We start from the raw sequence: 13609 nt of genomic DNA, 5'->3' as shown, positions 1-13609 counted from the left end.
TTAGCCTGAAATGCTTTCCTGGAAGGAACTTTTAAGGAACAGGAAGAAATGACAGAGGCTGAAGTTTTCCTTTTTCGGAGCTCCAGGGTCTGAAAGCTCCCTGGCTCTTACCCTTCGGTTGTTGAAAGGGAACTAAACCACAGGCTGGTCGTATGTATATGAGCCAGACCTCGGGAGAGAAAACCGAACCTCCCTCTCCTTTGGATCTTTCTAGAAGCACACAGTGGCTGTTGCGTCTTTCCTTATTCCTGACCTGCTCATCTAAGACACCTCGGGTTTGTGTCTCATCCTTCACATGTGCCGGCTATCTAGAAAAGCAAACTTTCTCTTCAGTGCCCAGGTTACGTTTGGAGGCTGAGGAGTGGGGAGGAAATCACCGCCAGCCGCTTCACGTGCTTAGAGACACAGGTGCTACACCCGCTCCCTGGTTGTCCCTTGACAGGTCGCACACGCGAGTTAATGCCACTCAGACCCTTGAGGAGCTTAGAAGTAGGACGGTGTTCTGTGATCACCCTTGTGCTTACAGGGCTGGCCGCTCACCTGGTGACCTTGGAGAGGAAGACCCTGTTGGCTGGTTTGAGCTCCAAGAGGAATGGGACGAAGCAGACGTGAAGCTGCAACACTGCAGAGTCGCCCAAGTAAGCAGTCGCGAGTCGCGGCCTTCACACGCGTGCCCGCCCCCTCCTTTCACTGCGTGCGTGTTGACGGAGGGCTTGGCGCGTGCCCGCCCCCGAGCCAGCTGGGCCCGGGACCGATGGGCGACACTACGATGGTGGGACGTTCGGGGGCTGTGCCCGGAGGAACAGCGCCCCGCCCCGCCTGGAGGTCACCAGGGAAGGCTTCCCAGGAGAGGCGGGGTGCCGCCAGGTGTGGAGAGCCGATCACGTCATCGCCTGGGGCCAGGCCGGCACGTGTGGGGAAGGGGCGCACAGCTGGGCGAGCGGAAGGTGTGCTGTGCCCGCGGTGCGGGAGACACGACGACTGTCCGCTTCGTTTTCTTAACTAAAGCTTCGTGTAAGTCTTAGCGAGAAGCTTCAGTGAGAGGAATGAGAACTGTCCGTAGGGCCTGTACGCGCTGGGTAGACATTTATGCATTTGAGTCGTGGAGTCTGGATGGCTCTTGGCAGAAGAGCTTCCACGGTAAGAGGCCGATGTTGCATAGGAGGTGAGCTTGCGGGTGGCTTTGGCTTTGCGCGGACAAGGCTGCATCCCGGGCCGTGGGTTGTCTGTGTTAGTTGGGGGCTTTGAGAGGATTCCTTAGGGCGTTTGTTGTTGACTCTTGTCACCACATACCCGATCTCTCTTTCAAAATAACTGGGCCACAGAGCACACGTACTTCCCGGATTCATCCCGTCTTACCCTGTGTTTGCCCTGATGAGAGGGGGTCATGCCATTTCCCTTACCGTGATCCTTCCCCAAACCTGACTTGGTTCGGCACTCGTATTGTCCTTCTTCTGTTTCTGTGGATGTTGGACTTCTGTTTTGCGCCTTGTGCTGGGCAGAGTGGGACCTAGTAGGTTGTTAACGTCACCCCTTCCATTTGTGTTCCAGCTGCTGAGTCCTTCCCCTTCAATCTGTCTTTCCTTTCTAGTATTTGATGGTGAAGTTCCTCTGCACCCGCCAGGAGTCGGCAGAGCGCTTGGGAGTGCAAGGCCTCAGCATCAGTGGGCATCTCCGGCCGGCGAGAACCGGGGCAGAGCAGCACGTCGTCTGCACCCGCTGCATAAAGGACACGGAGGACAGCGTCTGCGGGGCCACCCTGCTGCTCAGGACCCTTCAGTTCATTCAGCAGCTCGCCCATGACCTGGTAGAGCTTTCTCAGTTGTTAGATCTCATTCCTTTGGGAAAATCAATGGTGACGTTGAGGGAAGTGAACGACCGGTGAAACCTGACCCTGCTGAAGCGTGCGGAGTGAGCGTGTGCGGCCGGCATTGTGCTGCCTGGATGACCCCGGAAGAGCCGGGGAGTGAGGTGCTGGGCGTTGGTGGTGGTAGACTAGGGAGGCACGACAGGTTTATGGGGTTTACGTCTTCCTTAAGTCCTGGGAGAATTATTTCTGAAGTACAGGTGAATTCTGCTTATTCCCTAAAAGTACCAAAATGTCCAGATGTGAAATCATTTGCGTTTTCGATACTGACTTGTACGCTCACTAATAAAAACACAGAGACCGCTCACTCCAGGGAGGATTCTAGCCGCCACCCCCACAGAGGTGGTGACTTAGCTCAGGGATCGGCGGGAGCAGCCGCGTCCACTGTTGGCCTCCGTTCTGCCTCAGCACGTTTGGAGGCTGTACCTCAGTTTATCTGTGTTTGTTTGGTCTTTGTTACTCAAGCTGTCCTGTCCCAGCAGGAAATAGCAAAGGAGAGGGGCTGCCTCGGAACAGCGGGAGTGTTAGCGCACAGCTCCCCTTCGGGCCTACATGCAGGCAGGCGCGGGTCTGAAAGGGTGCTCCTGGGGAGGGCTCTTCACCACGTGGAGACTCACTTATGTTCGTGTGTGGCATTTGTGGACCTGGACTCTGGTTGGGGGCCGGTGGGGGTGGGGCGTGTGCGCGTACATTACGCAGACGTGTACTTTCGTACACAGACACACACGCACATATGTATCGTAGAAAGTTTCACACCAAAAGTCGTTGTTCATACACTTTTTAGTTATTAAGAGTGAGCATCAGTTACGTGGGAGTTTTACACATGTGAGCCACCTCCTTCTTCCAGATCAAGGAGGAAATGAGCCATTACGGTATTTCTCTAAATGAATTTCTCTATTTTATTTGTAACTTATTTTTTATAATTTTTTAGGTGCAGCAGAAGGAAAGTGGCTTAAAATACAAATCTTTTCTGGACTTCGCGGGTCTTGATTTGCAGATCTTCTGGAATTTTTACAGTAAATTAAAGCAAAAGTAGGTCAGAATTTGTTATAAGGTGATAATCATATAAACAAAACTGAAAACACTAAGTTTTGCATTCTGAATAGACCAGTTTTTCTTCCAAGATTTTTTGACTTCTCACAAGTTTATTTATTTTTTGAACATTTGTTTATTTTTGGGAGACCACAAGCGGGGGAGGGGCGGGGGGGGGCACACAGGATTCGAAGCAGGCTCTGGACTGTCAGCCTAGAGCCCGATGTGGGGCTTGAACTCATGAACCGTGAGATCATAACCTGAGTCAAAGTCGGACGCTTAACCAACTGAGCCACCCAGGCGCCCGACTTCTCGCTAGTTTATATTCTCACTTGAAATATTGGTTATTGTTAAAGATAACACCTCCTGTTTCTATAACATACTTTGGGCAGTGTTTCTGCACACATTTTGACATCAGACCCTTATTCCGGCCTGGCGGGGTGAGCAGCTGGAGTATTGTGGGAGAACCGTCACTGTGCAGGGGAAGACGTGGGCTCCCGAGTGCCCACTTGCCCCACAGGGGCTGTGTTTTCAGCTGCTACCTGGTACAGCATTGATTGTGTTCTGCCTCTCTTTCTCCCGCCGGCACTGTTTTTACTGTGCCCCATGGGTCTGGGGAGGCCTTTGGAGACAGCTGTTGGCTTTGGAGGGTAAAAACAACCTCCCGTTTTGCTCTCTGATACTCTGTCTCTCTGTAGTCCGAGGGAAGAATGCATCTGTGCCCAAACCCTGCTTCTGCGCCTCCTGCAGAGCTGTTTCTCCGTGCTGCGGAGCGACGGGCCGGCCGCCTCTCAGGACGCAAAGGCTCCCCGGCAGAGCCCTGCAGGGGCGGGGGCTGCCAAGGAGCTCCACACGCACTTGTGTGACGGTAGGGAGTGTGCTCGTCTTTAACGGGACCCTGTGCTGGCACAGCCTCCCACTGTAGGAACAGGGTCCTGTGGTCATGCAGGCTCAGGAGAGGGATCACTGCTTTAGAAAAGGACAGTTTCCTCGGGTCCTATGTTGGGCTCAGGATTTATTCTCTGGTCGGTGGTTTCCTCCTGGTTTCTGACGTATAGGGGTGTGACACTGAGAGTGATCACTATCATACTCTTCAGTCTTTAGTGAAGACCCTGGCCTGAGGGAGAGTGATGATGACAAACTGAGGTTAAAACCCAGGTGGCCACGAGAAGTTACTTTTAAGGCTTTGCCGAGTTGTGTCTCAAAAGGACCCGGAGATAATGAAATAGAAACTGGTGCATGCAGTCTTTCTTTGAGTTCTGCCTCGCCTGGGCAGAGGTGCTGAGCACACAGTGGGGAGCAGGGAGTTTACTGGCTGGTTAAAGCAGACGTACGTGTTGTGAGTGAACAGAGGGGACGTGTTAGAGCTGAGTCCTTGTTCATTTTCATCAGTGGTGGATAGGCTGGATGGAGACTCCGTGCCCATGGCAACGTTAAAGCAAGAAGTCAAGAACACCCTTCTTAATGGGGCTGCCATCTTCTTTCCCGATCGACAGACCCGACGGGACCACCTCTTTGCCATGATGGTGAGCATTCACTCAGACGTTCGGGTGAAATTGGCTAGTCTTTGTTTCCTCTGAATGCCTCCCCGGTTTCAGTCTTCCAGGTGTGTGTTTAATACTCACTGTCTGCAGCGTTGTGTGTGGGACATGAGCGTCTAAGGACAGAGCTCCATCCTCAAGGTGGGGACGGCGGATAATTCCAGCCCTAGTGCCTGGCCTGTTGTGTTACAAAGAGGAAGGAGCCTAGTTCCTTCATCTTCCTGATTTGCTTACAACCAAGCATTCTTTTCAACAGTCTAACTTTTTATGATGGGAAAATCTGAAACAAGTACAGAACTAGACTAAATATAATACCTCCTACCCTGTATGTACCCATCACCTCGATTCATCAGTTGTAAACTCGGGCTAATCTTGTTTCCTTTGTGATCCGCCTTATCTGCTCTCCCTGCCCTTCCTCCAGTATTGTTTCAAAGGAAATCCCTGACCCATTCGTCAATACTTCAGCTTATATCTGTAATGAAATAGAATCTTCCCAGACCCCTTCTCCTTGTCACTCACACATTAGTAGTGGGGAGTGAAAAGTGCTTTTCATGTTGATAAAAGTTATGTTACCAAGTGGAATATCCTGTACAAAGATCCAGATTTTTTTTTTTGTTTTTTTTCCTACGTTTATTTATTTTGGGGACAGAGAGAGACAGAGCATGAACGCGGGAGGGACAGAGAGAGAGGGAGACACAGAATCGGAAACAGGCTCCAGGCTTCGAGCCATCAGCCCAGAGCCTGACGCGGGGCTCGAACTCACGGACCGTGAGATCGTGACCTGGCTAAAGTCGGACGCTTAACCGACTGCGCCACCCAGGCGCCCCCAAAGATCCAGATTTTTAATTCTGAAGGCGGTATTTCTGTGTGGAAATGAGTATGAGTCATGAAAAAAAGACGTGAATGATGATGTGAGACAGAACAGAAATTTCTCTAAGCCACACCAAAGACCTCTAGGTCAGGAAACTCCAGGGTTTCCAGTATTCCAGAGATGGTTAAATACAGGGAGACATGAATAAAGACTGTGTAAGAAAGCAGAATTATAGGCCAATCTTACTTGTAAACAAAGTTAGAAAAATCCTAGCAAAGTGTTAGTGAATCAGTCCAATAAAATATAAACAAAACCCTGACTGAGTTGGATTTACCCTAGGAATGGAAGGGTGGTTTAACGTTACAAAATTAATAAATGAAATCAGAGGAAAAAGTTATATCAGCAAGTACAGAAAACAGCTTTAAAAAAGATTAAATTCTGATGATGATGAAAACCACAAAAGCGTTAGCAAACTCAAAACAGGAAGGAGCTCCCTCAGTCTGGGGGAGGATGTATATCCCAAACCTTTCATACATAATAGGCTGAATGGTGGGTCACTGGAGGCATCCCTTTCAGAATGAGGAGCAGGACAAGGATGCTTACTGGTCACTGCTTCTCTGTGATGTCGCATTAGAGGGCCTGGCCAGTGTGGCAGGACAAGGGAAAGAAATTTTAAACTACCATAGTAATTGGAAAGAATAAAACAAATAATTACCTACAGGTGATATGGTTATAGGTTATTTTTTACTGTCTGTGAGGACAAGCACCTGCTGGTAAAGTTACTGGTAGGAATTTAGTGGGGAAAACCAGATACAGAATTTCAGAAAGCATTTCTGAACGCAGCAGTGAATTAGCAGGTGTAGTGAGGTGCTCTGTGGGATGCAGGTTAAGACAGGAGGAACAGCGGAAGCATCACGTGTGGTCCCCGACACCAGAGGCCCGCCCTGCCGCGAGGAAAAAGTGGCCGCACGTGCATCACGTGTTTCGAGGAGAATCGTGTTGGGGCCAGGTGGTTGTGGAAGGTTTCAGAGAGGAGGAAGGGTCTTTGGTTGTTCGCAGCTCTCTGCAGAATTCGCACATCACCTGGAGGATCCGCGTTCACGCCGAGTCGTAGCCTTTGACAGCATCCGCCGGCCTGACCTGCTGGACCGTGGCGGGACTGTGTCCTGCTTGATTCCTAGAGGCATTTGCCAGGCAGCTGTGTAATGATGGTTTTTGCTAGCTTGTGTCCCGCACGTCAAAATAGAGGACATACGACCTCTTGAATGACATTGCTGTCCGTTAGCAGAGGAGCTCTGTCACTTTCCCTCTGCCCGCCCCTTCTGACAGCACTGGCTGAGGGCTCTGTGTTCCCTCCTCATGCTCATGGATTGAACAGCGTCTCTTGTCTCTCCCACCCTCCTTTGCCCGGCTGCACCCTCTGTCTTAAATCCTCCGGAAATCCCCTTCAGTGCCTCACATAATGGTAGACGTTGAGTACGTTCACGGAATGAAGAAAGTGCCCCTAAAGTAGCCCAGCAGCCCCAGCAGCAGATGTGATTCCTGGAACTGTCACTGTAGCCTGTCTGGCTTGTATAGAGAAAGCTTAGATCCTGGTAAAAACAAACAGAAGATTCACAAGAGATGCACTGTGTCCCTGCCTTTCCTCTTACAGTGTTGTGCCCAGGGATGGAAAATGTATCTTCCTAAACGTTTGTATCAAGATGTCCTGCAGGAGAGCTCGAAAATGTTAACTTTAGCAGTGGACAAAAGCCAACCTGCCGTCTTTCGTTTACGCAGGTGGTGTCGCTCCCGCTGAGCACCAGGCCACTCTCAGTTGGGTGCCGTGAAGTGTATGCCCCACACCTGCAAACCGTGGGCAGTGGCACTTCCTGGTGCTCCAGTCTCTGGAATGTTGTGGAACAGGTTCCCCGACTGTCCGCTCTCTGGTCTTCTAGATGAGGGTCACCGGGCAGGTTGTCTGACTGTGCACTCTCTTTTTTTTCCAGAAGAATGTCACCGAGCAAGAGCACAAGCAGTCTCTGCAGCTCACCTTCCGGTCACTGTGCACGTATTTTAGGTATGTTTGCAATTCCTTTCAGTTGTCTGATGTTCCAAACGTTTGCCATTTTCTTTAGCCGTCCCCTTACTCTGCTAAGCTGGGTTTCTAGAGTGAGACACCACAGGTCACGGGAGGGACAAAAACAGTGGTGGGATGATAATCTTGTGAACAGCTTATTCCACGTCTCCGTCCTTGAGAGACTGTTTAGAACAGAACCCACTGAGGCTCTCTCTAAGCACTTCAGTTTCTAAGTGATTTTTGAAGACAGAAACAAGCCAAAGGAGTTTGGGGTCCTGTGGTCAAGTCTGAGAAGCCAGCAGCACGGAACGGTGGTTGAGCAAAGGAAGTGTGGGGAGGGCAGGACTTGGGCCTGGGCTGCGCTCCCGGAGGCGTGGGCTCTCGAAGGAGGGAGGGAGCTAATGGCCACAGCTCCTGCCTGCAAGTCAAGTCACGTCTGCTGTGGACGGCGAACGTGTGTTCAGATTCGAGTGTCAGGTGGTGGAAGAATCTGGGAGGCCATGTGGGGACATTTGAAGACACGGATGTTTGGCTGTGGTTGTCCCGTTGGCCGTCGTGAGATTAGCTGTATTTCCTGCTGGTCATCAGGGTGACTTACGCATCGGATTTACTTCTCAGAATCTCTTCTAAGGACGTGAGAATTTTCGGGCCTGTGCTTCTTAAGGACGTGGGGATAGACCGTGCCACGGGCCCAGCTGGCACGGGGCCCTTTTTCTGACCCAGACTGCTCATGTCCCATAGAACTGACACTGAAATCTTGCTGGGTTTCTTTCTAGAAACTTGTAAGACAGATGCCTGAAAATGCCCTTTCTGAAATAAGGTGGCGTGACCGATTTGTGTCCTTTCAGTGATGAGGATCCAGGTGGCCTTCTGCTCTTGCCTGAGAAGGGTGACGTGGCCAGCATGAACAGCAGTGACGTGCTGGCGGTCACGAGCGTCCTCCTGTCCGTCGCTGCTCGAGAGGTAACTAGTGGCCGCTGTGCTTCCTTCCCCCGTGCCAGGAGCTGCCCGTGGTCCAGTGATCGTGGCGCCGCCTCCATCAGCCTCAGTCACAGCGTGCACGTAGCCTGTCCCTGTGGCCGTTCTAGACGCACACAAACGTTGGCCAGCCTGCCTTGGCTCCTGATCACCTGCCAGGGAGGGACCCTTGCCTGTCCCCTGGTCGTCAGCAAGCAGTACATGTGGGGAAAAGTCGTTTAGACTCTCTCTGAGAAAGAGGAAGGGGTTTGGCGGTGTCCCCTCTGGTGCACTTCCGAGAGCCCAGCGCTTAGTGTGAACCTGTGGTGTGGGTTCTGTGGCACTGTAGCTTTTTTTTTTCCCCTTTAATTTAAGATTACTTAGCCAACTCGTAGGCTAATTAAGTCTGAAAAAGTAGACTCTTTTTCCTCTGCTAGTGATATTTTTAAACTTTCACTTTATTTTTTTTAACACAAAGGATTCTGTTTTTCAGGATGTAGTCTGTGTGTCCACTTGGTCAGCTTCCCCTGGTGAATTTGATCAGAAATTTGGGTTTCTGGGCCCCACTGCAGGCTCCTGGTTTAGAGCCTCTCGGGACAGGATTCAGGATCTGCATTAGACGAGGCACCTGCTCGGACTCTGATGGGACCAACCCCCTGTGACTGGGGGACCAAGAATTGCTCTCTGGACTAAACATGGACCAGGGCAGCTGTGACCATGGGACAGGCCAGACCACATCCTTGGGACATTTAATGACGGCGACCTCACGATAACTTGTTTTTTGTGGCTGAACTTTAGTGTCTTTGAGTCTCCTACGTGTTTTTTTGTTGGTGCTTTCCTGTTTCCGTGTTGCTGCCTGAGCCACACTTTCATTCATTCCCGGCTGCTTTGCTTTTAGGGAGAGGGCTTGGGCTGTGCCGGGTTGTCATTTGCCAGCGTCGCCCTGCGGCAGGCCACGGTGCTGACCTAGGATTACTTGGAGTCCAGGGATGTTGGTCTCCCGCAGCGATGCCCATGTTGCCGACCGCCCAAGCCTTACCTGTTCTCGGTCAGCACTCTGCCCATGCTGTCACGTGAATGTTCTGTTTGGCTGCTTTCTGCCTTCTATCTCATTTCCAGACTCATCGGCCCCTCTCTTGAGTCTCCCTTAAAGGTCCTCCTGCAGCCTCCACCTGCTGCTCGTCCGTGTTTGTGGTGTCTGTTAGCCTCCCTCGTGCTCATCTGTCTGTCTTTCCACCACGTCCACATTCGTGCGTGTGCTAAAGGCCACTGACGACATGGGCAGAGGCCGGTATTTGAAGAAGAGAATGATCATGGATAGACTTAGAACATGCTGACTTTGTGGCTCCGGCAGGACTTGAGGTGGCAAGAGCTCCTGGACACTCAGGAGCTGAGTCAGTGCTGAAAATTCCGTAGCCGTTGACCAAGAGCTGAGAGTCGAAGCCGTGACTACGGTGCCTGCCCGCCCCCCACCCTCACGCCGCCCACCTGTGGGCGTCTTGAGGAGCATCTCACTAGAAAGGCAGCCAGGAGAGGAGGAAGGAGTGTCAGGAAGAGATCCTGGGAGACAAAAGCCCAGGGAAGAGGGAGTTTCAAGGACAGTGAACGTTCAGTCTCCTGAACGTCAGGAGAGCCACTGACGTTAAGGTTGAGTGATAAGGTTTTGTTCCCTAGGTGGTGGCTGATGCCTCCTGGGGAAAGGCAACTTTGGAAAACGGAGCTCACCTACAAAAGAGGACCTACCAACAGGCAGTTTAAAGACCACCTGTCCATTTTGAGAACTAAACAGTCCGGGTAGTTTTGAAATCTCCCTGCCCACCCACATGCCTGTCCATGGCTCACCATCCTCCTTCCTCTCCAGGCAACCACCCTTCTGAAGTTTATATTGATCATTTCCTGGGTTTTCTTTCTAGCTTTTCAAACACAGCAGCTTTGTTTTACCTGGCGTCAGCCATTAACGGAGTCACATGGCGTACGCACAGTCTTCTGGGACATGCTGTTTTCCCTCAACGGCGTTTTTGAGACTCGGCTGTGATTTATTTATCCATTTTACTTTGCAGGGGTAATCGGGTTGTTTCCAGATTGGGGCAATAACACGGAAATTGTGAAAGAACACATCTTGGGGTTCTTTTGCACATGAATTTATCCCTAGAGGTGATAAACCCCTAGAGGCTCTCTTCAGAGAGCCTCTGGAGAATAAAGTTGCTGGTTAGAGGGCAGTGGAGGGTGAGGAATTATTTTTAAGGTGGGAGAGGTGTGGGTGAAGGATCAGGGGAAGGATCCAGAGGGAAAGGGGGTTTGCAGATGTCAGAGAGAAGAGGTGACTGGTGGAATGAGTCTTGTAAGGGGCTGAGGGGAGGGCACATGCAGTGAAAACCACCTGGAAAGCTGGAGGGCGAGAGAGGACCTTTCATAATGCCGTTTTTCGTGCTCAGTTTCGAAAAGCTGAAAGCCCTTTCTTAGCTATTCCCCATTTCCCTAGAATTTTTTTGCCAGTGATGCCTGTTCTCGGAGAACGCCCATGCCTGTGTTCTGTGAAGACCTGGCTGTAAACATTGTATCTGTTTCCTCCCTCCTAGTGTGAGCTGTTGGTGCTCAGTGGGGCCCAAGGGGAGGCCGGCTCTGTGCTCTTCTCCCTGTTCTGGGCGGTCCAAGGCAGCCTGCTGTCCTGGTGCTACCTGCAGCTGAAGAGCACGCACTCCGGAGCCCGAGAGCTCGCCGCGGACCTCCTCGACCAGTGTGAGTGTCGGTGCTGGACACGAAGCCGTGGGAAGAGAGAGGTGTCTGGGTTTTGACTGTCCTCTTTAGTGCCTCACGCATGGAGTACGCGCATGGTTTTCTCTTCTTTGTTACAGGTTATACCTGTCTCTGGGTTGTTTTTTTCTTCTTAAAATAGAACTCTATGGCATGTCTTTTGGCCCAGAATATTCTGCTGAATGTGATAGTATGCCTAAATGGGTTAAAAAAAAAAATTTTTTTTTTAATGTTTATTCATTTTTGAGAGAGACAGAGACAGAGCATGAATGGTGGGGGAAGGGGGGTGTGGAGGGCAGAGAGAGAGGGAGACACAGAATCTGGAGCAGGCTCCAGCTCCAAGATGTCAGCACAGAGCCGGACGCGGGACTCGAACCCATGAACTGCGAGATCATGACCCGAGCTAAATTCAGATGCTCAACCGAGTGAGCCACCCAGGCGCCCTGCCTAAGTGTTTTTTGTTGTGGGATCAGATCATTTCACAGCCTAAACATTGCTCCTGGATGTGCAGCACTCTTCAATAGAGTCTGTCATGTCCATTTTAATCAAGTTATCCAAAAAAGAAAATCCTGAATTTTTAAAATCTAAGGTATATGTGAGCCCTGCTGTGGTCTTTGCAGATACCGAAAATCCTCACACTCATGTCCTGTAAACTCACAGAGAATTAATTACATGCAGCCACCAGGTTCTGAGAACCGCGGGTGTGGAAAATTCAGCTCTCTTACATTTGGTCTCAGCATTGTGACAAAACTGCTGATGGAGTAGAGTCCTGGGGCCACCGAGCAAAGGGAGAGGCAGCCTGGCGGCCGGGTCGGTCAGCCAGTAACCCTTCACTCACACAGGTGCTGTCTCCACCTTGTCAAAAAGTAGTAAAGACAAAAAAAAAAAATTAACTCACTTTAAAAGTGATCTTTCTTGAGATTTGCACTGCTTTTCCTTCCCAGAGGGAAACATAGTGGTCTCGTGGTCTTTCTGACGTGGAATCCCCCTACAGCGTCTGTGACCCTCTCCAGCTCTGTCCTTGAAGACGACCAAGCAAGTGACGTTTCTACCGTGTATAATATTAATTACTGTCTTTATGTTTTGGTAGATGTGGCACAGTTTCTGGCGAGCTTGAGAGTGATTTTGGAATCCCTTTTGTCACAGTATAGTGGAAAGACCCTTGTAGAGAAATTGTGTAATTCGGTGTTTTCGATGGCAGCTCGTCAACTGGTAAGACACGGTGACGGCCTTTGTGAAGCAGGAGGGGTCGGTGGCCCGCAGCCCTGGGCAGAGTCTGAGGCAGGCGCCCAGTGCTTTGTTAATCTTCCTTTTAGGTCATCTTTCTCTTGGACTTCTGCACTCTGGACGTTTCGCACTGTGTGCTCCTGAGAGAGTTCAGCACGCTCCCGGAACTGTTGAAGCAGCTGTGCAGTGACCCTGAAGGAGGGCCAAATACGGTAATTCGAGTGGGCATTTGAGCCCCTCTGCGTCCCCTCTTGAGAGTGATATGATGCTGCTGAACGAAACCTACATCATGCACATCTACATGAACAGACTGCCTCTGGGAGGACCCCGCCCCGACTGCCTCTCGCTGGTTTGCTAACAAGGATAAAGGGTGGCCCCAGCTGGTCTGGCCTGATCAGCGTCTGAAAGGAAGCTATACGTAGGTTAATTTCCTTTCCTAGCACATGAACTTACATAAAAGCCGTGTAAGTGAAAACCAGATTGAAGTCTAGAAGAGAGAACGTATGTCGAAAGGCAAATTCGAAGGTTGGGTATTTAAAAGAATTTTCTCCCTCCTTAACCTTACAGGACACAAAGATTTTTCACTATCTTCTTTTAATCTCAAAACAACTCTGTGGAAAGAGAAAGGGCATGTATCATAAAGCCTACTTTCAAGGTGAAAAGGCAAAGACGAAAACACAGGGAGGGCGAAGAGGAGATGAGCTCAGATTTGCCAAGGTCCCACATTCGGTGTTTTTTTCCCACTGGAAATTCAAGTGGGTAGTGAGTGGTCTCCAGGAATCAGCTCTGCCCCAGCCAGAAAACAGAAGCTAATCACGGAAGCACTGTAGTGCCCTAAAAACCACTGCTCAGGGGGAGACGCGTGGTGACCGGGGTGCGCAGATGGAACATCGGGATACTTTGAGTCCGTGCGGCAGTTTGTGTCGGCTGTCCAGGCCGTCTGCCCGGGTGCTAGCGCGGAAGCCCCGTTGCCTGCGTGTCTGGACACGAAGTGAGGGACGCTCTCTTGCTTGCTTGTTCGTTTGTGCAGCTCGATGTGGAGCCTTGGCCACAGGAGCGTCCGGTGGTGTTACACACGTGGACGAAGGAGTCTGCACACAACTATGAGAACAACTGCCACGAGGTGTCCGTCTTTGTTAGCCCGGGCGCAACCTGTTTTGAGGTGGAATTTGATGAGCGGTGTGAGACCGAGAAGCGGTAAGACGCTCATGCTTCCCCCTAGCGGAAACGCTTAACGTGAGCGAGGGCAGGTAACAGCGGTTCTGCCTTCACAGGTACGATTATCTGGAATTTACCGACGCTAGAGGTGGAAAGACACGCTATGACACCAAAGTCGGCACTGACAAGTGGCCCAAGGTGAG

General features: G+C 51.0%; 1 protein-coding gene across 4 annotated transcripts in view; it reads left to right on the top strand.

Moving 5' to 3' along the window:
* Nucleotides 1-13609, top strand: part of ZZEF1 (zinc finger ZZ-type and EF-hand domain containing 1) — a 103875-nt gene that overhangs the window by 38363 nt on the left and 51903 nt on the right. For 2 of the 4 annotated variants that reach the window (XM_058705695.1, XM_058705693.1), the window contains exons 12-23: nucleotides 527-638; nucleotides 1592-1807; nucleotides 2799-2899; nucleotides 3598-3767; nucleotides 4292-4425; nucleotides 7243-7310; nucleotides 8159-8273; nucleotides 10847-11006; nucleotides 12112-12233; nucleotides 12338-12460; nucleotides 13279-13445; nucleotides 13523-13604. In XM_058705695.1, coding sequence (XP_058561678.1) covers nucleotides 527-638; nucleotides 1592-1807; nucleotides 2799-2899; nucleotides 3598-3767; nucleotides 4292-4425; nucleotides 7243-7310; nucleotides 8159-8273; nucleotides 10847-11006; nucleotides 12112-12233; nucleotides 12338-12460; nucleotides 13279-13445; nucleotides 13523-13604 — 1570 coding nt within the window. Of the gene's footprint in view, nucleotides 1-526; nucleotides 639-1591; nucleotides 1808-2798; nucleotides 2900-3597; nucleotides 3768-4291; nucleotides 4426-7239; nucleotides 7311-8158; nucleotides 8274-10846; nucleotides 11007-12111; nucleotides 12234-12337; nucleotides 12461-13278; nucleotides 13446-13522; nucleotides 13605-13609 lie in introns of all 4 variants that reach the window. The other 2 variants (XM_058705694.1, XM_058705692.1) reach the window with 1 other exon arrangement.

Source organism: Neofelis nebulosa, chromosome 16 (assembly GCF_028018385.1).
Source record: "Neofelis nebulosa isolate mNeoNeb1 chromosome 16, mNeoNeb1.pri, whole genome shotgun sequence".
Taxonomy (NCBI): domain Eukaryota; kingdom Metazoa; phylum Chordata; class Mammalia; order Carnivora; family Felidae; genus Neofelis; species Neofelis nebulosa.
This window is presented reverse-complemented; position numbering and strand designations above follow the sequence as displayed.